At 36.4% G+C, this 27,377-nt stretch overlaps 2 protein-coding genes across 2 annotated transcripts; one reads left to right on the plus strand and one right to left on the minus strand.

Moving 5' to 3' along the window:
• Positions 1 to 3,465: 3,465 nt before the first annotated feature.
• On the plus strand, positions 3,466 to 12,269 carry pou1f1 (POU class 1 homeobox 1). Its single transcript, XM_089133637.1, has 7 exons — positions 3,466 to 3,580; positions 7,601 to 7,750; positions 7,871 to 7,963; positions 9,716 to 9,961; positions 11,228 to 11,392; positions 11,515 to 11,575; positions 11,665 to 12,269. Exons 1-7 carry the CDS (start codon positions 3,466 to 3,468, stop codon positions 11,873 to 11,875), a joined length of 1,041 nt encoding a protein of 346 aa, XP_088989763.1. The 3' UTR covers positions 11,876 to 12,269.
• Positions 12,270 to 14,044: 1,775 nt separating this feature from the next.
• chmp2ba (charged multivesicular body protein 2Ba) lies at positions 14,045 to 26,209 on the minus strand. The gene is made up of 6 exons (XM_039683584.2): positions 25,989 to 26,209; positions 22,389 to 22,480; positions 19,281 to 19,475; positions 17,405 to 17,507; positions 16,350 to 16,456; positions 14,045 to 15,942 (listed from the first exon to the last, which is right to left on the minus strand). Exons 1-6 carry the CDS (start codon positions 26,020 to 26,022, stop codon positions 15,823 to 15,825), a joined length of 651 nt encoding a protein of 216 aa, XP_039539518.2. The 5' UTR covers positions 26,023 to 26,209; the 3' UTR covers positions 14,045 to 15,822.
• Between the last annotated feature and the right edge of the window lie 1,168 nt (positions 26,210 to 27,377).

Below are 27,377 nucleotides of genomic sequence, written 5' to 3' on the forward strand. Positions count from 1 at the left end.
TGGTGGACATCTTGTCGCTCACGTTGGTCAGGCCAAATATTTTCATCAACATCACATCTGATGTTACCATTGCCACAGACCGTGGAAAAAATCTCCTTGAATGCCGCACCCATCCCCTGCAATGGTCAGATTTATGACATGATCCACAAGTGTGGCTCTGATTTCATCAGAGACTCTGACTCTTCTATTTCCACCTCTTCCTCGATTATTTCTTCCTCTACCACCACCACCACGTATTTTTACACGCCTTCCAATTGCTCTTCCATGAGCTTGTTGCTGCAGTTCAGGGTTGTGAATCTCCTCCATTCTATATATATATATATATATATATATATATATATATATATATATATATACTCCCAAAGTTGATTGGTTAAATGGTTAAATGGTTGATTCATATTAGAGGTAATTTGCAATTAGATTGCGAATGCAATTAGAAGTCATGTGCCAATTTAGCAAACATTACAAACAATGTCAATGTCTGATATATTTTAGAATATACATGCATGTATACTAATTATGATAATTGAATAGATCGTTTTGAATGTGATGGCTTACACAATAAAAAATGTCTGAGAAGTTCTGAAGTGTTTGACAGTGTAAGTGAGAATCGAGTCATCAGTTTTGATCAACAAGCCATATGCAATTCTTTGTTGTCCAAATTGCAGACAGTTGTATGTACTCTTTGCACACATGTGCCAAAGCATTTGCAATTTGCTCAAATCAATAAGAAATTCCAATCTGATGTGAAAAAGAAGCGAATTGTTCAGAGATCTGAACTTAATGTTTTGGGAAATAAAAAAAACATTTGAGAACTGAGCCAAAGCAATTGAGAAAAACTGTATCCATTACCATGCCAAACACAGAGAGCTGTTATGACACAGTCTGCATAGTTTATTTTTTTGCTTGCATCAAAAAAGTCTTTACAGTACAGACAACACATTCTGGTACAGACTCTAAATTATATGAGCTGTTTGTGTTCACTCCTTAGACTAACAAACTAGATTACTTGGTGTTACGTAATAACTGTTAATTTTGGTTATTGATGTCCTTATTTATTGTACATTTGTCTAGTTTTTTTATATATATATATATATATGTTGATGCCATGTTATAAAATGACAGTGATTAGAACACACAACTCCCATGATAAAATCACTAACACATGGCGTCTCATGGCTAATGGTGCGGATTTTCCTTTTGATGGTGTGGGATAAATGCGGTAATCTTAATAAGAATCCTCATTACCAGGGGTTTTGAGTGAGGGAATAGTGAAGCGAAAAATTGTAAATCCGTGACTGAGACCCAAATTATCAACATTTCTGCAGTACTGATTTATCAGATCACAGGCTGCCATACAATGTACAACTTTATTGGAAATATTCACCGTCTTCCTCAGTATGCAAAGCGAGAAGTCTTCAGGCGATTACTTTGTCATTCAGACACAAACCACAAAGGCTTGCTGTGTTGTGTTGATCTAAAGTATTGTGCTGTACCTGAGCCTCAGAGACCCTTAAGACCGGGACGTGCTCACAGTGATTTGGATGATCACAAATAAAGCAAGTTCTCAAGACTAGGGCTTTTCAGGCTTATATATAACAAACACATGGACGTGCCAGGACAAATGCAACAAAAACTAATTGACCAGTGACCAGATGGCCGGCTACACACCGGTCAAGTAAACATCCATCATGTGGAATCAAACCAAAGCAAGTTTCACTAAACTAAAATGAGGAATTCTCCAGCAGATATTAACAACAGTCATTAAATGAATATATCACACTGACAGTTGATAGGCTTAAGATGAACATATTTTTATATATATGAGAAATGAAAGAATTTGTGTTTGAATGTTGACATGAAAATGCAAGCAGTTTTGACACGCTTTAATTAATCTAAAATGACTTTGAAAATGTTTTAGCTATAATTATTCCACATGCATTTTTATGACCTCACATTAATTGAGAAATTACATGAAATATTTGTGCTCAAAAACAACCTTCAAAGCACAGTTTCTGTAAAATAAAATGTAATTATAGTTCCACTAATGGCTCTGTACAACTAATGAAACACAAAACAATTAAATTCAATAATTTATGATAATAAAGAAAAAAAATATCTGTGTTTTGGAATGGACTATGCATATACTTTTAATGTAAAATCTTAATTTTGATTAAAAAAAACATGATTATACACTCTTAGAAAAAATGGTTCATTTGGGTTCTACATGAAGCATGGAAAGAACCTTTTATGCTAAAAAAAAAGGTTCTATAATGACAAGAAAGAACCCTTTTGGCACAAAGATTCTTTATAGGCTATTTTTCATTCATATATTCCTTTATTCTGTAATATTTTGTAGTTGTATTTAAATTATTGTTTATTAAACTGTTGTAGTAACTTAATATCACATTTTAATCATGCTGATTTTTCAGTTGCTGGAGAACAACTGAAATGGCACTCATTTTGAATAACTACATAAACTTATGTAAATATATACATTTTCTAACCCCCATATCTTAAATTTTGTTGATCATTCACATGCATTCGTAAATACATTCAGGGTCTTGATGTTTGTCAATAATATGAAATATTTAATCTGGAAAGGACAAAACAAGAATGAACCCAAAATCTTCCGTATAGAACCTTTTTCCTGGTTACAAAGGGTTCTGTATGACCTTTTAGGGGTTCCAAATACGTAGCGATGATAGAACCTTTTAAGGTTCTATATAGAACCTTTTCTTCTAAGAGTGTATGTTACATGTTTATTTAACCAATGTTAATGCTAGTTACATAATCAGATTACTTTTTCAGTTACTTTTTCAAAGCAAGTTCCTATCTAATAAAAAGACTCCTGTCCCCATGTTAAGAGGAATCACACTGTACAGACATGAATTTGCATTTCCTTCATGTTGAGGCTTATTAATTTCACTTTTGGTGTGAAAGGGCCTTTACTTTTGCCAAAAACAAATACTGTAATAATACATTACTTTCCATAAAAATTAACGCAATATTCGAATGCATTACTTTGTAAAAGTAACTTTCCCAACACTATAAAATTATTTATAAATATTGATGTGCTCCTTAAAAAAATATAAAGCTATAAAGCTAGTAATACCATAGATTTTTAATTCTCACACACTCATGAAGAATCCTAAAAATGTATCTTAAATACATTCAATGATAACATATTTATGCAATCAGACTCGGTGCATCTAAAAAGTAAATGTAAACACATTCTGGAATGGCTAATTACTCTTAAGTCTCATAAGCCGTGGTTTGTCAAAGCAGTCACTGGCGTTTGTCGGAAGCCACACACAGTGGAAATGGACAGTATCAGATTGCACCTCTTTGCCCTGATTGCCAGAGCTGTGCCGACAGCGAGAGCTCATTAACATGGATGAGGGGGTCTGAGGGGGCTCAGCATAAATACCTGCACACGCCCCGCTCGTGTCACACAGGTGAGTCATGACCTGCCAGGCCTTCAGCACCAGCGATTCCTTCACGACTCTGAGCGGAGATTCTCTGCTCATGCACCACAGCGGAGCCGCAGACTGTCTGCCCGCCAACATGGGGCCTCCAGGTAAACCTCACGCTTCTCCACAATCACAGAGGCCCTCAACCGCCGAGTTGCAGGGGAAAACAATGCGTAATGCTAATAATACTATTCACCTGACTGTATAATAGAGCGTAGTTAGGAAAGGTAAATAAATAATCTTATTATTTTTTTTGTTATTGGTGTTTTAAGTGTACAGTATTTGTGTGCAAATCCAACTGGCGTTTGGTGATAATACTAATGCAAAACTGGGTTTGTTCCATGTGTTTGGATGGTAAAAGATATTTTTGTATTTATTATTTCTACACAGCAATATGTCATTTTTTATGATCTAGCATGTTATTGCATATTGTTGAGCCTATGCAGTTCAAGAATTTATGTTATGAATTTGAGACCAAACCACGGTATAACGTTTGAAGGTTTGTATGTTTTTTATGTTTGCCAAGCCTGCATTTATTTGAAAAAGAAAAAATATATATCAGTAATATTATGAAAACTGATTGCAATTTAAAGTAAATTCGGTTTACACTTTATTTGGTAACACTTTATTTTACAGTGTCATTGTTACACGTTACATATAGTTACTGTAATAATAACTATAAATTATGCATAATTGCATGCAACTAACCCTAAACCACTTAGTAGGTAACCCTAATCCTATAGTATGAAGTTATTTCATTTTACTATTTAAATGTGCTTAAATGTATAATTATTACAATGTAACAAAGACACCTTGAAATGAAGTGCCGCATACTCTCAGAGCTCTAAGTGTGAACAATTTTGAGCCGTTGTGTGTAAATGATGACAACTGTGTTGTAGTTATGTTCAACTTTTGTGTTTAGCGGTTTGAAACTTATATTAAGTTATGAAGTTGGACAGTCTCAAATCTGAGATGACAGAATGGGTCCAGTGGGAATACTTCCCATATAGAGGATTTTTATTTATATATATAAAAAAACAGAGAACAAAAGCAAGGTGATAAAAGAGAGAGAGACTGGACTGTGAGCGAATGTCCTTACAACCTAGTCTATATGACCCTAAAGTTGTCCTATTATTTGGTATTATCTCCAGTCCTGACTGCTGTCATCACTCTTCTGTCTGACTCTCACTGAGGAACTGACCTTTCCTGAGATCACATCTCCTTTTCCCAGGGGAAATACTTTGGGAGAAAAAACACCAAATCAAAAGTATAATGCATTGACCAATGTCTTTTTATATCAGAAACTAATTTCTCTTTTGTTCACCAAGGCGGCATTTTTTTTTTTTTTTATCATAATACATAAAATCAGTAATACTGGGAAATTTAATTTCAATTTAAAATAACAGTTTTCTATTGTAATATACACTCACCTAAAGGATTATCGCCTTTCACCTGATTCAACAAGGTGCTGAAAGCATTCTTTAGAAATGTTGGCCCATAATGATAGGATAGCATCTTGCAGTTGATGGGGATTTGTGGGATGCACATCCAGGGCACGAAGCTCCTGTTCCACCACATCCCAAAGATGCTCTATTGGGTTGAGATCTGGTGACTGTGGGGGCTGGGGGCATTTTAGTACGGTGAACTCATTGTCATGTTCAAGAAACCAATTTGAAATGATTCGAGCTTTGTGACATGGTGCACTATCCTGCTGGAAGTAGCCATCAGAAGATGGGTACTGTACATGGTGGCCATAAAGGGATGGACATGGTCAGAAACAATGCCCAGGTAGGCCGTGGCATTTAAACGATGCCCAATTGGCATTAAGGGGCCTAAAGTGTGCCAAGAAAACATCCCCCACACCATTACACCACCACCAGCCTGCACAGTGGTAACAAGGGATGATGGATCCATGTTCTCTTTCTGTTTACACCAAATTCTGACTCTACCATCTGAATGTCTCAACAGAAATCGAGACTCATTAGACCAGGCAACATTTTTCCAGTCTTCAGCTGTCCACTTTTGGTGAGCTCTTGCAAATTGAAGCCTCTTTTACCTATTTGGAAATGAGTGGTACCCGGTGGGGTCTTCTGCTGTTGTAGCCCATCCGCCTCAAGGTTGTGCGTGTTGTGGCTTCACAAATGCTTTTGGTTGTAATGAGTGGTTATTTCAGTCAAAGTTGCTCTTCTATCAGCTTGAATCAGTCAGCCAATCCTCATCTGACCTCTAGCATCAACAAGGCATTTTCGCCCACAGGACTGCCTCAAACTGGATGTTTTTCCATTCTTTGTAAACCCTAGAAATGGTTGTGTGCAAATACTCAGACCCGTCTAGCACCAACAACCATGCCATGCTCAAAATTGCTTAAATCACCTTCTTTCCCATTCTGACATTCATTCTGACATTGTCTTGACCAGGACCATACCCCTAAATGCACTGAAGCAACTGACGTGTGATTGGTTGATTAGATAATTGCTTTAATGAGAAATCGAACAGGTGTTCCTAATAATCCTTTAGGTGAGTGTATTTTAGAATGTAATATTCCTGTGATCAAAGCTGAATTTTCAGCATCATTACTCCAGTCTTCAGTGTCACATGATCCTTCAGAAATCATTCTAATATGATTCAATGCTCAAGAAACATTTCTGTTGTGCTGCTTAATATTTTTTTTAGAAACCATGAGACATTTATTTCAGGATTCTTTGACTTTGATGAATAGAAAGTTCCAAAGAACAGTATTTATTTGAAATATAATTTTTAATAAATGTCTTTACTGTCACTTTTGATCACTTTAAAAGGTCCTTGCTGAATAAAGTATTAATTTCTTTCAAAAACAAATGACTGACCCCAAAGTTTTGAAAGTGTACATCAAATCTTTCTCATGTTTTTTGGCGACAGCACTCACAGCCACTAGAGAAACGACTGCCAAGACAAACAGTAATTTGTTGAAATAATTCAAAATGATGTAGACGTGGTTAATCAGCTCAATTTGCACAGCTGTTACTTCTCCGTAGATAATTATCAAAGCAGGCATGTTATTACTTTGACATGTTGATTGCTAAATTATCGGGTACTTATTTTCGTCCCAGTTTTGTCTCACAAGTGAGAGAATATTAGTGAAGGTCTTGTCAAGAAACTCATACATAGCGTCAAATCTCTCCTCGTTGTTTGCCATAATGCATAATTACTAAAACTGTGCCATTTAGCTTGGGCTCTGAGCCAGAAGATGCAAAACTCTCAAATTGAAATGTTTTGGCATTTCTATTCATACACACGCGACCTCTGTAAACTCAGCCGCGCTTCCACCTGCGGAAAGTGAAGCCTTAATGTCAGAGTATGCAGAGATCTGATCGTTTGAAAGGCTATTTATCATAATGCATCTGAGCGTTTAACTTCTGACACTCACTATAAGGATGGAATAAATCAGTGTGTGTTTTTAATTAGCGATCAAAAAGCTGATCGTGCACTACTGTAGGCTACAAGGCTATGAGGAGATCATCTTGAGTGTTAGTGGAGGTTGTTCTCAGAGAGAGTTTGATTACCACCACCCACAGGTTTACTCTGATCTGAATGAAACTCAATTGAATGTTCTGTGCAGCTCTGACAGCCGGAGGTCACTGTGCATATTAACAACTATTATCTGTATTTACATACCTGATTTCCTTCATTAAATGAGTTTAATTTTATTTTCGGAGACATTTGATGAAGGAAGAAGTGATACAATCTGGTATTCATTATTACTGCAATAATGAATTATTTGTGTAAATGTCACCCTAGGCCGTGACGAGAATGGGGGGATCAGGAAATGTGGAGGCGCTTATTTTACCAGTTCAGAGAAAAGTAATTTAAGTTGTTCTTTGCACAGCTCAGATAAAAGTTTTTTTTTTATTATTATTAATTTCAATAAATTGTTCTATGCATGCACACAATTTGAATATATCTATCTATCTATCTATCTATCTATCTATCTATCTATCTATCTATCTATCTATCTATCTATCTATCTATCTATCTATCTATCTATCTATCTATCTATCTATCTATCTATCTATCTATCTATCTATCTGTCTATCTATCTATCTGTCTGTCTGTCTGTGATGGCTCACTGATATTAATGTTTGGTTTAGTGCACTCTGGTCTCCCACTGGTCCAGTCATCCAAACGCTCTCACATGCATCTGTCCACTTCCGCTCTGAGTAACGCATCAGCCAGTCTGCACTACCCGATGCCCCCATGTCACTATAGCAACCAGCAGACCACCTACGGCATGATGACGGGTACGCCAACTTACGCACAACTTACGCAACTAAGAGAAGTACTGCTCTTCTGTGTTTATGTATTATCGCGCATCATAAACACACACAGAAATACTTGTGTATGTGTGTGTATGTCTCCAGCGCAGGAAATGCTCTCTGCCAGCATCTCTCAGACCCGCATCCTGCAGACCTGCAGTGTTCCTCATGCTAACATGGTCAACAGTTCGCTGCAAGGTACAACCGCAACCTGAGCGTTTCTCACTTCTGTCGAGAAACAGAACAGCCACACGTACCGGTGTTAAAAGTTCAAAGTCAGACAGAATAAATAATTTAGGCTATCAACAGAATACACATAGTGACAATAACTGCAGGGCGTGTGTTGCAGTTAACATGCCAGGTGATTTCCTTTTTGCTTGTGCTTCCATCTAGTGTTTGTAGCAATAAATAACAGGTATATTCATGTACTGTATACAGAAGAGATTCTTACTGTTTAAAAAAAAAAAAAAAGCTCATGACAGTGTATTTGACTAACTATAAATGTGTTCATGTGCTGTGTAATTGGAAATATCCACCACTGAAATAAACAGACGCCCAAATCTGAACACAGTGGCCCTCGATGCACTGAAAACTTCCTGCCACTAGAGGGAGATGCAGACCCATTTATTGCTATTGTAAAGATAGAAAGTACAAGTCCTCCGACATAATAAGACTTTTTCCTATATTCCCATTAGCCTGTAAAGTTAGGCTACCGTGAAACATTGGAAAATGGAAACGTTACAAATTTGAATGTTTTTGAAAGAAGTCTCTTATGTTCGTCATCAAGCCTGCGTTTATAAGATCAAAAATGCAGAAAAAAACAACAACATTGTGAAAAATTATTACCATTTTAAATAATTTAATATACTTTAAAATATGTTTTTTTCCCAGTGATGCAAAGCTAAATTCAGTGTCAGAATTCAGTCATTTCAATATATTGATTTATTATCAATGTTGGGAACAGTTTGTGCTGCTTAATAGTTTTTTGGGAACCTGTGATACTTTTTTTTTCAGGATTCATTGATGGAAAACAAAACAAAAACAGTATATTATAAAGTAAAAAAAAAAAATATATTTTAAAATAGGCTATATTAAAATAGAAAACCATTCTTTTATATTGTAATAATATTTCACAATATTACAGTTTATTTTACGAGAGACTTCTTCTTTCAAAAACATTTTAAAAAGTAATATCTCCAAACATTTGACCGTTACTACTGTATAAAGATGAACATCATCACAATATCACAATTAACTGAGGGTGAATCAGAGGTAAAAACTGCCAGTATATTTGTTATGCTGGAGGCTGAAGCAGAAGCACAATCCAAGTGCAGCAGAATTCATTAAAGAAACTCAAACGGTAACAAACTCAGACAAAAACTACGCACTCAGAACTGAGAACAGCCAACATACAACATCAAGAACTTGACTGAAACAAGACACAGGGCTTAAATACACAGACAGACAAGCTAAACAAGATAACAAGGGGGCGTGGTAAATAAGAAACACCTGATGACTAATCAACATAACAGGGAACTGCTAAACATAGGATGAGATAGGGGAACACAGACATGAATCGTGACAATATTAAGATATATTACAGGAGTGTATTACTTTATTATCAAATTACTGTCCCTAATATAACTTTCCAAGAAATATTCCAATAAAATTCATAAAGCCAGCACTTTATTATATAATTTCCACAACACATTCATTTTTAAAAGGCACTGCATAACAGCAATTACCCCAACACCAGACAGATCTCACTAACATAAATATGGCAAAAAAGAAAAGAAAAAAAAGTGTCAAAGGAGTAACACAATGCACAATATAAAGCTTTATAAAAAAAAGTATTAGAGTGTAGAAAATGTATTCACAATACAGTTTTCCTCTGTAGTCGTTGGAATAACTGAAATCGCATTGCTTCACGTCTTTCCCACTGTCCCGCAGGAGCTCTGGCTCCACGCCTCTATAAGTTCCCCGAGCACGGTTTGGGCGGGGGCTCGTGTGCTCTGACCCACAGCTTCCAGCCACTGCCCCAGGCCCTGCTCACGGATGAGCCCTCTCTAGGGGACATCAAGCAGGACCTGCGCAGGAAAAGCCGGCCCCTGGAAGAGCCCCCCGATATGGACTCGCCTCAGATCCGGGAACTGGAGAAGTTTGCTAATGACTTCAAACTGAGGAGGATTAAACTAGGTTTGTCTTTTGAACAAGATTTTTAAACTTTACTTTTAAATTACTCACATTCGTGTCGTTCCAAATCCTTTCGTTCATCTTCAAAACACAAATGAAGATATTTTTAATGAAATCTGAGAGCTTTCTGTCCCTCCATCGAAAGCCTACGCAACTACCACTTTCAAGCCCCAGAAAGGTAGTAAATGCATCAGTAATCCATGTGACTTAAAGGAGTTCACTTTTTAAAAAAAAACTTGCTGATAATTTACTCACCCCATGTCATCCAAGATATCCATGTCATTCTTTCTTCAGTCGAAAAGACATTAAGGTTTTTGATGAAAACATTCCAGGACTTTTCTCCATATAATGGACTTCAATGGGAACCAAATGGTTCAAGGTCCAAAAGCCAGTTTCAGTGCTAACTGCAAACTGTTGAAAGGGCTCTAAACGATTCCAGATGACGAATAAGGGTCTTATCAGGCAAAATGAACAAATATTTTTTCTTGTCATTTGGTTCATTCAACGAATGAAATGAATGAGTTGACTCGGGAAAAGATTTGTTCATTTTGATGAACGAGTTTGAATAGGAGAGTCACGAATGCGCATCACAGAACAGAGCAAGGCGAGCATTTGAGCTTATAAAACTTAAAGTTTTTTTTCTTTAAATGAGTGATCGTTTCGATTAATAAGACCCTTATTCGTCGTCTGAATCGTTTAAAGTCATTTGAACAGTTTGCAGTTTGCACTGAAACTGTCTTTTGGACCTTGAACCATTTGGTTCCCATTGAAGTCCATTATATGGAGAAAAATCCTGTAATGTTTTCATCAGAAACCTTAATTTCTTTTCGACTGAAGAAAGAATGATGTGGACATCTTGGATGACATGGGGGTGAGTAAATTATCGGCAAAAGTTTTTTCAAAAGTGAACTAATCCTTTAACCTCGATTTTATGAAGCGACATGAGTGCTTTGTTTGTGCAAAAAAAACCTAACAAACATAATTTAGGCCCAAGAATCTCTGACCGCTGATCTCTCCTTCATGCAATGTCTGCTCTGGCATCAACACAACACAAGACACATTTTAATGTTAGTTTGGGTGAACTAAGCCTTTAGTGACGTTCTTTTCCATTAATATTATACTATCTGCAAGTACCGTTAAAAATACAGGCTGCTTTTCAGATTTGAAGTACTCTACAAGTGCACATTCAGTTCAACCGACCAACCGCACGTTCTTTCCCACAAGGCTTTGCTAGCAAAACTTTTCCTAACTGTCAGCTTTGATTGGCAGGTTACACACAGACCAATGTGGGTGAAGCACTGGCGGCTGTGCACGGCTCTGAATTCAGCCAAACCACCATCTGCCGCTTCGAGAACTTGCAGCTCAGCTTCAAGAACGCCTGCAAGCTCAAATCCATCCTGGCAAAGTGGCTGGAGGAGGCCGAGCAAGCCGGCGGTGAGTCAGCAACGCTCCTCAGTGGGATTATTTATATATTTATTTACCACCACCATACCACTATCCCTGAGTTTTGAAAGAAAACTTAAGATTGCTTAGCTCTAATTTGCGACTCCCATCAGCTCTTTTTAATGAGAAGATGGGCATGCACGAGCGTAAACGGAAACGGAGAACAACCATCAGGTAAATGGGGAATTCGAACTAAACAAAAGCCATTATATCAGCATCTCCCTCTCATTAATGCCTAATTAATTCTTAATTTGCTCTCTCAGTCTTGGGGCTAAGGAAGCCTTAGAACGAAATTTCGTGGAGAAGAGTAAACCATCATCTCAGGAGATCGTGCGAATGGCGGAGGGTCTCCATCTGGAGAAGGAGGTGGTCCGCGTGTGGTTCTGTAACCGCCGGCAGAGGGAGAAGAGGGTGAAAACCAGCCTACACCACAGCTCGTTCATGGCCAAAGAGACTGCAGCCTGTAGACCCTGAAGAACCAGAGTCTCCAGATACTCTGCTGGGATGTGGTATTATTATCCACGGGCAAGAATACACACCAGACTTTGGCAGTGAGTGGGTTTATTGTAGTGTTTAACCAGCAGTAGTGGCCTAATACAAGGACCCCCAAAAAGAGTTTGAACACTTTTAAAAATGTCGGAATATTATATCCAAATATCCAACCAAATGACATCTGCTTACACACTATGACCTTCGGAAACACTTGGTGTCATTTGAAACAGTTAAAAAGTGTCCCATCAGAATAACCACACTGTAAAAAAAAATATTTTCATGATTTGTAATCACAACATTTTTTTCTTTTGTCAAATCAACTCAGATAATTTATGTAGTTCAGTTAACATAATATTTTGAGTTTCTAGTGATTAAATTAATCTCCTTCATTGTATTAACTCAATTTTTCCATTTCAATTAACTTAAAATTTTAAGGCAACCAACAATATTTTTTATTTTTTTGCAGTGCACTGGTATAGTTCATGACATTAACTACTGTATGATTATGATCCTTTAATGTTTTATAAATACATAGTGTCGCAATAGCCTACTTTGTCTTAAAATAATATATACAGTTTTATTATCATTTAAATTGTGACATTTTTTCTAGTTTGAAAAAGTTGAAAATAAATGGCAGTTGATTATATAATGCAATGCCATTGATAGATTTTTTTAGGTATGCCAATACTTTCTATTTTAATTATTTATATTATTGTTTATATTTATTTATTGCCTTTACAAATTATGTAATTTAAGCAGCCCCCTCATTGAAATCTGAACTTCGGCTGCTCAAAGGCATTTTAACAAATTTCTTGTTCATGGTTTCTACATTTAAATGTGCTAAAAAGGGCACAATCACAATATTATCTTGATACTTTTTAATCTTGTTAAAATTATTTATTCACCATTCATATACTTAAATACATTCCAGTCAAAGTTTATTGCATTAGCAAAATATGCAACTATTCTAAAAATGTAACTGAAACACATCCTGGAAATGTGTCATTGCACTGTAGAGTTTTGTATGAGGCATCCAAACCTTTTTTGTGCAACATTATTTGTATAGAAATGATGAATTTGTCTGAAATAAATGACTAATATTGTGGTCATGCTTGGTTTGTCATATTATTAAAAGATCCTGCAAGTCATTAGCTGCTCTGCGAAAATCTGGGCATTGTTATGGGAATTACATGCTTCGCATGAATCGTAACAACATGGTAAGTGTTGTGATTCACATTACTAAACATAATCAAACATCATTCCGATAGGAGAGAATTAAGCATCTATCATGTGCGTATATGTGCCGTGTGTTAATTTAATGTGCTATGATCAGAGCCCAACTGGGTTTTACTGAGGGATTATTTACAGTATTGCATTGTTCCTGACAGTGTTACGATGAGAGCAGAGAGATATGTGTGATGATCTATATGATCATCATCTCCTGCCATTGACTGTGTTAACAACACATCCCTAACCACCCCATATGACCTAATAATGCAATAAATACAGTATACTTTGGGATAATGTTGACAGGGTTTGACATTTTCAGTATATATCAAACATAAATATGATCACCGAGAAAACAATATAATGTTGGATTTGTCCGTGTTTATTCCGGCAGATTCCAGTCCAGCAGGAACGCTTGCAGCGGTTACACATCCATACCTCATTAAATTACTTTGAAATTAATGGACTGCACCCTGGTTCATTTAAGAAAGGTCACTCGACAAACTCATTAAGACCTTATTTAAAAATCATGATCCATTACGATTATGAATAATGACGCCGAATTTAATGAAATATGAAGTGCTCTAAAAGGCCATTAGAACAATTGTGAGGTTCATAACACTCAGCTTAAAGGTTTCCCACCGTTTCCCAAGGCGTCATATACTGACGCTTTTGACATTTCGTTTACATCCAACGCACATGGCACCCTTTAGCGTCAATATGAGACGCAGATATATATGGGCCAGAAGGCGCCTCCTAGTGATCTAACCCTAAACCTACCATAACCGAACAAAGCTCTGTGCGTGTTATATTGACGCTAAAGGGTGCCATGTGCGTTGGATTTAGACGAAATTTCAAAAGTGTCACTATTTGACGCCCTAGGATGAGAATGCGTTGGAAATACATGTTAAACACCAGTTATTCACAAATATGAAGGTACTTTATTAATTAGAAAATCAAATTAAAGCATAAACTGTACATTCATATATACACACAGTGTTGGTTAAAATAAAAGAACCTTTTTAAACCGTGCTGAGAAGTACATACAGATGAAGTCGAAAAGAAAAAACAGATACAATAAAGTTCTCCTAAAGGCTGGAATACACTATACAACTTTTAAAATATGAACAGACTTCAAAACACTAGGCATTATTGTAGACTTTTTAAATTGTTACAGAGAAAATTGAGCATTATAGACTAAATGACTACAATTTTTACCTTCTCAAATCACCACTCGACAGTTAATTGCTCTTAAAGGTTGAATAGTTTCAAGGTTGATAAGATTAAACCACATTATCATTATCATATCAACAAATATTCTCGTGCATGATATGTTTGCATGTAAGTATAAGAAATACGGATTTTATACCAAACCTCACAGCGAAGGAAACTGTATTCCTTAACTTACTTCCTTCATCATAGTCATCAAGTCATACACAACCTAAAAAAACATTAAAAAAACACGTAACAAGCATCTTTTAATAACATGACACGTATTTCAGATGATTAGCCCTGTAACACATAGGAATCCCATGCAGTTCCAAAATCTTCCAATGTTGGTGTGCATTTTAAGGATTCAAAGGACAATTTGCTACCACAGTAATAGCACCCTTTAAGTTAAAATTGCAGTGTGTAATATTTGTGGCATCAAACAGATTAAAAAAAAAACAATGGCTGTCCCCGAAATTGCATACTTTCTGAGTTGGTACTTCTTTTGAACAAGTAAACTCTTTGCGACAATTAAAAAAATTACATTCTATATAGTATGAATGTGTAATAAGAACACGTCACCATGTAATTAATTCGCAATGTTGTCACTACTATGTCCAAATACATGATAGTCAAAAAATCACTAGGTGAAAAGTAACTTAAAAATCTACTACTTCCACAAGTGCGTATTTAATGGACACTTTACTATCCCATGAGGCCATTCGAGAGAATTTATGAATGGCAGTGAAGTGACGCAACGGACACCATAGGTTCTTTTTGAATTTCATTCATATTAAACATACAGTATTCATCCTATGTAAAACATACTTTTTTAACGGTCGCTAATTTTCAAACCAAATGTAGTACCTACAGTTTGCGATTTCAGTCAATGAAATTGTGATGTGATTGTCGAAGGAAGTAGTAGGCCATCAGAGTACTTTTTGGCTACCGTTTCATGAAAACTTCAGACATACTACTCCATTCACATACTCTTTTCCGCCTACTACTTGGTGAAGTATACGATTTTGAGTGTAGCCATTAGGTATGTTCGACTTGATCAGCTTCGAGTTGAACACACCTATTGATTTTTTTAACCCCTCCCCTCTCAATCTGCCATTGGCTGCCCAAACAGAGAGCCCTGCCCCAAGCTCACACTATTGGTTGAGATGATGTTGTGCCACTCAAAACAAACACTGCAATTCCATTTGGAGCCACAAGTGACACAAAATTAGATACTTGGCCTTTAAACCCTACACTATGCGCAGCAGATTTGGAGAGTATGTCAGTTTAAGTGCGCATTTTGTCAAAACATCTAGACCGTGATCAGCTGTATATATCTGACCAATGAATCCAATCCAGTTACTCATTGCGATGCTCCAACAAGAGTATGTTTCTTGACATGTTCCCTTCATTTACTACTTGGACACTCCCCGTTCCCACTATGAGTCTTTCTTTGTTGGCAGTGGGTGCTCAGGTGTGGAGGGTGAAGAGATTTAGTCCATTCCCAGAGCCTTCAGCTGTCTCTCGATCTCAGCGTCTGAAATGGTGGCCGCTTTAGACTTTGCTGGGGAGGCGCCAGGGAGGATCGTTCCTGTTGACGGGGCTCTTACCATCTGCGGAAACAATAGTTTATTAGAGCAGTAAAACCTCCGATTTCACAGATCACCTGGTGCTAAAACTCTACCAGCATAAGCCTCAGTTTAATTGTTGTTTTGGGGAATAGATGTAGCACCAATCAAATATGATCATTGTTTATACCAAATGTTCAAATACAACAGCCCGATCACTTTATTTGGGAAAAAACAGGACAAAGAATCTGTGGAATATGGTAATATGAGAATTACATTTTGGCCCAAGGGAATACACATCTGCTGCAATCAGATACGATGATTCTGCATCTCATGAATCTAAAGAAAGGCCTAGAGTAATCACAGGCACAGCCAGAGTCCAGCCATCTGCCGTAAACAGCCGCTGGGGCTGTCCCGAGAACAAGGTGGACAAAAAGAAAGTCAAATCTTACTTTTCCTGAGATCTCTATGCCGATCTCATCCAGCATCTGGTTCACGATGTCCTGGCATTCTTCCTCATCGCCCGATTCATCAAAAATCTCATCCAGCGTATCGTTGACTGGGGATAGAAATTCGCACAAGTTGGTGAAAGGTGACAGAATAATCTAGACTGGTGATTCTCAACTGGTTTTGCTCTAGGATCCAGATGCAATTAATCCACATGGAAACAAAGGTGGTCTACAAGGTTTAAAGAGAGCTTCTGAGGATGAATTCACTGGATATGACAAAGTTTGCCAGGTTTGGGGCATCAAATCATTGATACATTTTTTAAGTGTTTTGTTTGAAGCACTCACTATCAATCAATTCGAATTCCTTATTTGTTTAACTAATAAATAATGCATTCAATATCCTGAGGAATTGTATCTATACACATTTTCCTTTTTTTTTCCAGTGATTTCTGTACAATTCGCCTTAAACGGCACATAAAAATCAAATAAACTGTGGTTGGTCTCTTTACAGAATGGTCAGACCATCTCTTCCTGTCTAGATTGGGAGTGTTTGCCAACAATGTTGACTATCATTTTTGCATTGAGGTCTAGTTCCTCAAAACAGAGGAACAGTAATTCAACAGTGCCAGAATTGTTAATTGGACTACCAACATTTCGCAGCACAGAACTCATTATGTGCACAAACCATGTCCTTGTTGCAAAATGAGCCAGTTTTAATGTTGTCCTATTCATATGTTTTTTTACTTAATGCAGATTTATAATGGTGTTTGAGGACGAGGGCATGTCCAAGTTGGCGCTTGTGTAATTTGGCTGCTTCGACCAAGTGAACGAAATAATTAGTCTCAAACTTGACTGGACACTTGGCCTTTGCTGTAAAATGAAATATGGGAAGTGCTGACAAGCCTATTTATTTTTCTCTCCTAATGATTCTGAAAGTAAAAGTGCCAAGAAACTCACCATGTACAATAATCATACATAGTCCATCATTTAGCCTAGTTTTTGCACGGCTAAAAACCAACCAGAACAGTTCCATCATTTCAGAACCACTTAAAACTTACGCATGTCCTCCGTCATCCCCATCCTGAAGTTCTCCTTTTGGAAGTCCTGCATCGTCTGTAGCGTCTTCTTGGGGTCCATTCTTTTATTGACAGTCTGCATAGTCTTAAGAGACAGAAAGAGTTCAAGCAATGCATCACGTTCCCGGAGAATAAATAGAGCATCCTTACGATGCACAAAACGGTAATAAAAATAACACAAGCTCTGACAAAAATCCAACACGGACGAATACATTTTGAATGCAGCTCAACATAAATTTCGGCATCACACCATTTGGTGAGGAGGGGGAGTACAGTAAGTAGATGACACAGAACATAAAAATAGGTCGCGTGGAGAGAAGTCTGTTTTACTGTCCCTCTGGGTCTCTGGCACTGTGGCAGGGCAGACACACAGGAAGAGTCCTATCTGATTACAGAGAATTATTTACACACAGCCTCATTATCACCCATCTCATATCTAATACACCAGCTACCTCCTTATGATTGACTACAAATACCACCATATGTAGCCGGGTGAGGAAATATTAATAGCTTCCTTCCTCATACAATATAGATTGGATGGATGGATACACACACAATGAATCTTTCGTGCGAGGGCAGGAACGGTTTGCAAATGTGTGTGAAAAACAACACCCCATCAATGAGTAGTCAGAGACTGAACTTAATTGGCTGAAATTGCATTTTATGTGATGATGCGACATGCCTGTAGTGATTAGTAAAGATAAGACATGCTTTAAGAAGTGTGCATTAAAAGTGTAGACTGTGAAATTGCTTTCTTATTCAACGAAATAAGTGTCTCCAGAGGTAAAATAAATGAACCTACCCCCATCTCATGCTAAATTTGAAATGTACCAATTAGGCTAGGTAGGTAGATGATTAAATATATTAATGATTAACTACATTCCGTGAAATAAATAAAATAAAATAAAAATGTAAACATAATTATTTCATTTAGTTGCCCCAACTCAATGAACTAAAATAACAAAAACTGAAATATAACTAATGAAAATGATATATACATATTAGAATAATATAAAAAAGACAACAAAATTACTAAAAGTTTAACCAAAAATTAAATGAAATAAAAAATAATATATATATATATATATATATATATATATATTAGTATCTCAATGACACTCAAATAACATTGGTATCAAGATGCTATGTTCTTATAAGCACATTTTAAAATTATCTCTACTAAATTGAAACCATTACAATCAACCCCTTTTAGAGCAAAACACTCTTTTGTAAAAAATCTAAATTTTTTATAATGTATTTATAACAATCTTTAATTTACTTTTCAATCAGGAGTTGCTTAAAATTCACAAGGTGCTTTTTCTGGTCTACAAGTCCCTAAAAAACAAACTTAAGCTTGCTTAAGACCATGTACACTGCAATGTGTGTATACATATACAGTATATTGTATTAAAAAAACATATATATATATATATATTGTTTTGAACATTCAACATGGCTCCTATTATTTTGTACAAGCATCATGGGAAAAACTTTAAATGAACGATAATGAGGACAGTGTGAATTAATACACAGAGAATGTGAGATTTGAGATCTTTATAAAAGTAGAGCAGAAACTATAAAACTAGGTCACAATGAGACCAGTGAAGTAAGGAGCTCCTCAACAACATGATAATTAAACCCTGTTTAAGGATTCTTTTGAAGTTCTTTGCTACATAAGGGATTCTGTTTTTCCAGCACTTCCCGGGGAACACAGAGCCGTCATCAGTGGGTGGGGGAGAACTGGGAATGTTGAAGGGGATATTGTGATGAGGGGGATCTACTAAGGTCCTCCATGGACAGCAATGGAGAAACTAAATCAGTAGTCATGGAGATCCATTGGGAGGTATGAGGCTCTTACCTTCGCTGTGGTAGACATGGCTCCAGCCATCTTCACCTGAGAGTTCATGACCTTAGTCTGCGTGGACATGGACGTGACCTTAGAGCTTACGGCGTAGGTTCGGTTCTTCTGTTTTCTAAGCTGTACGAGCTGTTTGGCTAGTATCTTGCAGGCTTCTCGGTTTCCAGTTTTGGCCATTTTCTTTATTTCCATTTCCTGGTAAGAATAAAGACATCCACGATGGGGCGTTTAATAGGAACAAAATTGGGTTTTCACTTCTAGGGCAGAACAACAAGGCACCCAGACAAGGCAAGAGATCTTCATTATGTTGTGAAGCACCACACACACCATAACTTGTTTGGACCCAGAGGTCTGTGTTTCTTTACATAAGTAAAAGTCTGAAAACAGCTCTATGCCCTGAGGAGCTTCAAGCAATTAGAAGCAGTGTGGGAGACTGTGAGTTTGTGTTTGTGTATGCAAAGATACTGTGTGATAGTGAGTGCGACCCATCAGAATTCAAGACCGAGACTCACTGCACTTACAAAAGCTCTCTTTCTACACCATGTGTACAAAACATGACAAAAAATTTCAAAATAAAAATCCCTTTCTAACAAGCACATGTCATATTCATTTAATGGAGGCAATTAAAGGTGAAATTATTATTATTATTATTCAGATGAAATACATTTAATTTTTGGGTGAACAATCCGTTTCATTTTGCTTATAAGAGAGTATAACATTTGGAGTGAATTTTCACAGGGATAAATTACATTTTCAAATATATTGAAACTTACATTTAAAACAATTATCCAATGTTAGCGTTTTTTACAGGTTATTGGGGAATAACTTAACGCTGGATGGCGTGACAGACCAATCAGAATCAAGTATTCCACAGGGCTGTGTAATAAAATATAATTCTGCTATTCTGTTTGGTGCCACAAATTGAAATTATACACTTCACCTTTAAGATAGTCATTATTAAATCCATAATCTGAATCCCAGGCAATTCTTTTGAACATTCAACTCAGCAGATCCTGTTTTCTCTTGTGTGCTCTTACTGTCTGTCTCTCAGGTAAACACATGCTGATCAGCTAAACACAGGCATTTTAGACACAATAACTCTAATGAGACACACATTAGTCCAGGTGCTGCACTCTCCTCACATGATGCCTGATAAGCAAAACGCAAGCCGCCACACACACACGCACACACAGCAGTCCAAATTTAGCACACAATGGCATTTTGCGACAGCTCAGAATATTGTCCATGTTTGCCTGTCACTTTCAAAATATGACTGCAATGGAGCATTTTTTACTGTTACACCATGATGACAATGATATGCCATCATTATAAATATTCATGTACAGAGAGCTGAGTGAGACAGAGCTGAAGCATCCATTAGAGATGTTTTATTGTCACGTCAGCCACTAGGCAGCAATATGGATTGAAAAACTAGAATAAAAGTGACAGACTGATGTGCTAAACAAAACCCCTACCTTCAAAGAACAGATAACGCTAAGCATGACCCAGTTCAGTTATTTATCCAGCAGTTGACGGATATGATGCCACCTGGAGCAGGGTTAGGGGTATGTGTTTTGATGAAATTAGATTGTGAAATATTAAAATGTCGCCACAATCTGCCTTTACAGAGAGAACGCTAGTATAATGATGGAGTGCACATTTTATTATTTGCATGTAGCCCTGCCAGTTAAAACTTTCACATGATTTTAAAAGCAAATACATTTTTTTTTTGAGGACACAGCGTTCAAGTTGTGAACTAAGTTGCCTTTTGCAACTTATTGCGCTTAAACTGTTAAATACAAAGGTTTACAAAGACACACTTGGTTATGTTTTAACTAAGTGAACAAACAACTGGGAGAAAATCAGATGTGTAAATATATTAAATCCGTGCGTTAGGTCTTAAAGTGACAGAAGCCTAATATACCTACGGCTGTCTATCTTTAATGTTTATCAAACACTGAAAATAACTCACTGCTCTTGACTAGAAAACGTTTGTAGCATTAATAAGAATCAATGGATATTTAATTTATACAGTGAAGACTATGCAGTATTTTTATTTTATTATTAAATTTCTTGCTACTGTTTAACAGACCTATTGTACCTGAAGAATTTCAAGTATTGTTTATTTTGTTTAAATAAATGTTTCTTTTATTGTATTTTTCCTGTTGTTTAATAAGATTTGTCACATCACTTTGGCCTAAATAATCTGTCATTCATCTGTCTTCTCCAATTATATGTGTAAACTGGCTTGAGGGCGGGACAACCTGTCACTCACATAAGATCATCCAATAGCAAATCACAACCATCCAATCAGTTTCCAACAAACAAAATCAAGCCCCGCCCTACATGTTTTCTTGTTCGAGAAGCTGTTTCATATACACAATAGGAAAGAAGAGATCATCACAACTTCCATTTCATGCCAAGCATGATCCTGGCTGAAAAAAAAAAATGTGATATGATTATTTTGATTCTTTATTTTTATTACAAATTCTTATCATTTACCCACCATATAAAAACTGTCTTTAAATTTCCAGTGAAGTGAGATTTTGCATTCGAGATGTTCAATGTGTTCTCAGACTTTGGGACGCCACTATAAGTGTAAATGGGGTATTTAAGCAGCAGCTCATGAATGCCCTGCAGCTATCTTTCAATATAGGTCATTTAAAAGAATGAAATAGATAACAAAGCAAAACCATGTCTAATTACAATAAAGATGAAGAAAAAAGAACCCCTTTTGGGGGGCAATTATGCACATCTCTATGTTTACATAGAAACAATTAACATAAATGGAGAGAGTGAGTGGAAATGTTGGATTCTTCTGAGCTTTAAAAGGGACGACATGAACACTGAAGTCATCCTCATGAGTATTGAGCGATGAACAATTCGTTTTAACTTAAAGCTAAAGGCCACCTATTCTATTCTTTTTCTGAATGCAACTAACAGAAAGATCAAAAAATGTATTAATTAGCTTACTTTATTCTTTGAAGCAATAAAAATTAAATCAAAGAGGAACTGCCTTGCACAAGCAGCGACATATGATGCTGGAAGGGACGCGGTGGACATTGGGAGTTGAAGTTAACAGATATGAAACTGCTTTGTTCCACTTACCATTTGCCTCTCCTGTCTCTCCAGGGCAGCTCTGTCTCTGGTGATTTGTCTCTGGGTGCCTCTCAGCTCTTTGGACTGCTCTTTAATGATATCTGTGACAGGACGGGGCAGAGAAGAACAAGCAATAAAACCATCTGGAAAATCCTCATACAGTTCACTGATCTGAAACAGTTTTTTTCCCTCCTCCTTTTTTGCCTTCTCCCTCTCTTATTCACACACACACACACGCTTCACAGTTCACAATGGAAAACTTATGACAGAACAAAATATGCAAAACTAATAAATAAATAAATATCTATGCCATCTACCACTGCGGAGTGATACGGTACGGTATGGTACGGTATGGCTCGGCTCGGTATGGCTCACTTGTGGCACTTTTCCAATGCATGGTACAGTACAGCTAGCTTCAGGTCGCTTTAAATGGCACCACCTCGGTTGAGGTTCCAAGCATACCGTACCGATACTAAAATGTGACAAGAACATACTGCAGATCATTGTATTTGCAAGACATCAAACCCGCTAGATTTGAATAGCTAGTAACAGCTGTGCCACATGTTTTAAAACTTTCAAAAAAGAAATGGTTGGTGGACGAAGTGCAGACGTTCATCTCATTGGTTGCCGAGGAATGGATAAACTATAACGTTCAGACTATAATCCCACCTGCTTTGAAGCGGTACTAACTGCAGTGGAAAAGCGCCATCATATTCAGTTCACCCCTCTCATTTTCTAAAGGGTTCTGGGGATACATTTAAAACCTTGACAGGAAATTTGCGCACCTCTATGCAAATTCTGACTCTGACCAACACCGCCTGATCTCATTTTCTACTTTTTTTTTTCTTTTACTTACTTTTTCCTTTTTTTCTTACTTTTTCACTTTTTTGCTACAACTAATATGCTTTATAAACACACAGCAGCCATAGAAAATCTAATATTAAAGAGTCAAGGGTCAACAGCCCAACTAAAGCAAACACTGATCACCATCATGGTGACTTAAAATACAACTGTTGATTTCATTAAAACAGAAATTAAATGAAGTAAATCTGGTTAGTAATAAGTGAAGCTGGTAATGCTGTTTGAGTTGTTTAATCATCCGCTGCTGAGATCTTTAGAGATTTAATGTCTTCTTTTATCTTCAGTTGATTTCATCTAAGGCTGTGGCTGAAGTCAGTTGTAGTTCTTTGGTAGACGTTATAAACAGACACAATTACAAATAAGGGACTACTGATATAACCTTCTTAAATTGTATGTACAATAATCAGAACAATTGCAACAAAAAGAAAAGTGCACTTATAGAGCACTTAAATAGACAAATCATCTATAGACTCTAAATACATCGTTTGGATCTGAATATTGCAGCAAATGAAATTTGCTAATGAGCCTGGGGGGAAAATAAAATAAAAATAATTTGTTTGAATACAAGGCCAGCAGAATCATGCCCTTCATGTGTTCATGCATTTAAGGGACAAGCTAAACATATGCACTGAACATCAGGTTCCTCCTCTAGATAGATGCCAGTGTGTGCAGCCACAATGCCTATAGGGAAGATACGCTCTCCTACACACACACACACACACACACACACACACACACACACACACAGCAATCAGCCCACCATGTGCCCTCATGAAAGCCAATCATACAATAACATCCCATGAGGTTAAATGGCCAATATTAGAAGCCACAGATGGTGGTTTAGCAGGAAAATGGTTACTTTTTTTTGACTCAAGAGTGGAGTCTTGTGAGCCTCCCTTCCCTAGTGTTAACTATATTTAAAAAAATGTGAAATTTAAATTCAGAAATGAAAAGATATGGTATAGTAGTCCACAAGTAAATGAGTAAATGAATTATAGGAAGTAAAAAAAAAAAGTGGATGCAGAAAAAAGGAACAATATGCAAAAAGGATAAGGATGAGAAAATGACAAAATGAAAAAACTATTTCATCTTTTTTTCTCGATAAACAAGTAGACTATTAAAATGAGAATATGATTAAAAAGAAAAAAACATGTTAGTTAAATGTAAAAAGTTCCATAAAATATAAAAATGAGAGTAAAACAAATTAGCTAAATATAACATTAAAAAATCGATTTCTAATAAACAAAAATACATTTTTATATGACTAAAAAGAAAAAAAAGTTAGTTAAATATTTTACAATTATTTCAAAATTGTAAATTAACATAAAAATATTTAAAAAACAGAGTACAACTAAAAAGAAAAACAAGTTAAGTTATTTTACATTTAAAAATTTAAAATCTGGAGAGAACTAATAAATTAGTAAAGTGAAATAAAACTTTATTAATATTGTGCAAAAGCAGGAAAAGTACAAAACAGTTCAAAAGAGTTTGTGAATATTTTTTTAAACTTAATTATCATTATAATTTTGTTACTTGCCCATCCCTAACCATGATGAGAGAGTTTGTGTACACGTAGAAGTCTACGCAAAAGATGACGCATAGAAAACGTACTATTGAGGGAGGGTTATTGTCCACAAAACTCGGCGAGCTAAAGCAGCTCTGCCATCTGACAGGATACTTTGGCACGGTGACTCGCGACTCACCTTGGCACCAAGGTTACGAGGACAGCGCTTCGGAAATTATGGGAATTCAACTTGACCATGGAAAAAGCATCACAATGTGAGTACAGACTGGGATTGATTCTCAGTTCACCATCTACTCTTGTGCTTTACTGATAAATATCAGTCATGTGTTATAAACTATATCACACGTATGAGTTTGAATATAGTTATCCTGTAATAGCTGATTAAGGCAAAAAATAAATAAATAAAATAAAATAGAATGATCTTAAATTAAGATGTTGAGAATGCAGAATTAAAAAAAACTGCTTAAAATGACAAGGTCACTAGGTCAGTACAGCCAAACTCAACTTCATGACTTATATGAATGAAGAAAGCTTCTTTTGTTATTTTTTGAGACACATGCACAGGTTCAGATGAATGTGTTCAATGATACAGTGCTCAGTTGAGTCTTGAGGCAACACACCAGTAAATGTAACTAGTTGACTGTGCCAAACTCAGATTTCAGATTAACAATGTCCATTGAATGCATGTCTGGTACAGTGGGATTGCAGATGCAATGCAGATTGTCTTCATAAACAAATTGCTTGCAACAGCTGTTTCAATGTAAAAGAACCTAAAGAGGACCCGTAAATAAAGCACACAAGAAACATCTTAATGGGTGGCTGTGTTCTTTTGTCATTTTTTTTTACAAAGAAATAACGTAATTTTTCACTTTTGGTACAGTGGCAAAACATAACTTTTATGATTAGCCTACTTTTATAAACGACATAACAGATCACGGACAGAAAAACATGATACCAGTTGTGTCATTAATCTATTCTAAATGAAACACTAAATAATGTAACGTTAGCCTTTGTCCATTCACATACAACAACCAAATTACCAAAACATCGTTATGTTTATATGTAGCAATTATTCTTTTAACTGTAACTTAATAAAAACTGGTGATATGATGATAACAACAAGCTGATAAAGTTTTAACAGATGCAGCAGGGAAACAGGTGTAAATTATGAGAGGGATATGACCCTTAAAATCTATAATAAAACAGTTAACAAAGTGACTTACCGTCGACTGTCTTCTTTTTAAACAGAGATGCCATGATGACCTGACTTAGACTGTGTTTTAACTCTTTAATTCAGTGTAAAACTAGTTTCTCTGCCTAACTGCCTCAACAGACTATCGATCTACTCAAAGGTCCTTGAATTCCTTGTTTGTCAGTATAACTGACTTTACAGCATATGATCCCATTGAGCCATGCAGGGCGTGACGTCACGGGCGGCGGGCTAGAGGTGCAGTTCTTCACGGGTCCTTTAGGGGTCAGTGTCTCACTCCTCAAAATTCCTCACTTGATGGAAATGAGATTCTGTCACTTTTAGCAAAATCGCAATATAGTCAAGCACAAACTGCACATGGGTGATTGACAAGAAATTTCAAGCAGTTTCTGCTTCCTGTGTCCTGAGGTGTAACATGCAGAAATTCATTTAATACCACTTTTTTTCTTCTTCAATTCTTCTATAATTATGTTACATACAGTTTTTATGAACTAGTAATTGAGTTTTTGTACTCTAAAAAATGAATTCGTCACACCGACTGCAAGACAATTTAAAATGGCAAAACGTGATTAAAATTCTGGGTTGTTTAAATTATTTGAAATTGTGGCCACCCATATGTGGCTAAATGAGTAAAGAATCATTATGGGTTTTTTTAAATAATAAAAAAAAGATCAATATGTCAGCTACTGTATACTAAATTTTACAGTTTAATTTCACTATTTATCAAAACAATATATCCCCCAATTCATTCCAATACACGTATAAGTTAACAAAGCACTAAAATTGTTGTCATTGCAATCTAAACAAACCAGTAATAGGCCTACTTTACAATAAGGTTTCATTAGTTTACATGAAAAATAATGAGCAGTAGCCTACTTCTACAGCATTCTTTAATCTTTGTTAGCCTAATGCTAATTTCAACATTTAGCTAGGCTAGCCTATAGCCTACTATTAAAATCAAAAGTTGTGTTGATTAACAAATTTAACGCATTGTAACTATAATGACCAATGAACAACTGTACTTTTATTAATAGCATTAACAAAGATGAATAAATACTGTAATGTATTGTTCAGTGTTAGTTCATGTTCGGTGAGGCTAACAAACATTAACAAATGAGACCCATTCTAACGTGTTACCAAACCCTTATTCTTCTGGAGTATCCATCCCTCCAGTGGACTTTAGTGCAAGTTATAGACCCCATTGTCAATGGCAAATTTAATATTCTTATCAATTTTACGCTCCATCCGTCTGGACAATTTGTGGCTCAGTTCCTTGTGGGTGTAATTCTCCTGGTATGGTAAAGTGGAGCAGACAGGAGATTACTGCCCACAGCAAAGAAACCGGAGCCAGCGAGACAGGAGTGACTTTGGGAGGGATAGCGGATGTGTGTCCCGCAGCACA

The sequence above is a fragment of the Pimephales promelas genome, chromosome 7 (assembly GCF_988280905.1).
Source record: "Pimephales promelas chromosome 7, fPimPro1.hap1.1, whole genome shotgun sequence".
NCBI lineage: Eukaryota > Metazoa > Chordata > Actinopteri > Cypriniformes > Leuciscidae > Pimephales > Pimephales promelas.

Bases quoted from the DNA above. Each gene is read 5' to 3' on its own strand.
- chmp2ba (XM_039683584.2), bottom strand. From the start codon at position 26,022: ATGGCATCTCTGTTTAAAAAGAAGACAGTCGACG. The intron at 16,457-17,404 runs GTAAGTTTTAAG...TTCTATCCCCAG, and splicing joins GGGGATGACGGAGGACATGC to TCAACGATACGCTGGATGAG. The intron at 15,943-16,349 runs GTAAGATTTGAC...TTGTTTCCGCAG, and splicing joins GCATAGAGATCTCAGGAAAA to ATGGTAAGAGCCCCGTCAAC.
- pou1f1 (XM_089133637.1), top strand. From the start codon at position 3,466: ATGACCTGCCAGGCCTTCAGCACCAGCGATTCCTTCACGACTCTGAGC. The intron at 11,393-11,514 runs GTGAGTCAGCAA...GACTCCCATCAG, and splicing joins GGAGGCCGAGCAAGCCGGCG to CTCTTTTTAATGAGAAGATG. The intron at 11,576-11,664 runs GTAAATGGGGAA...TTGCTCTCTCAG, and splicing joins AAACGGAGAACAACCATCAG to TCTTGGGGCTAAGGAAGCCT.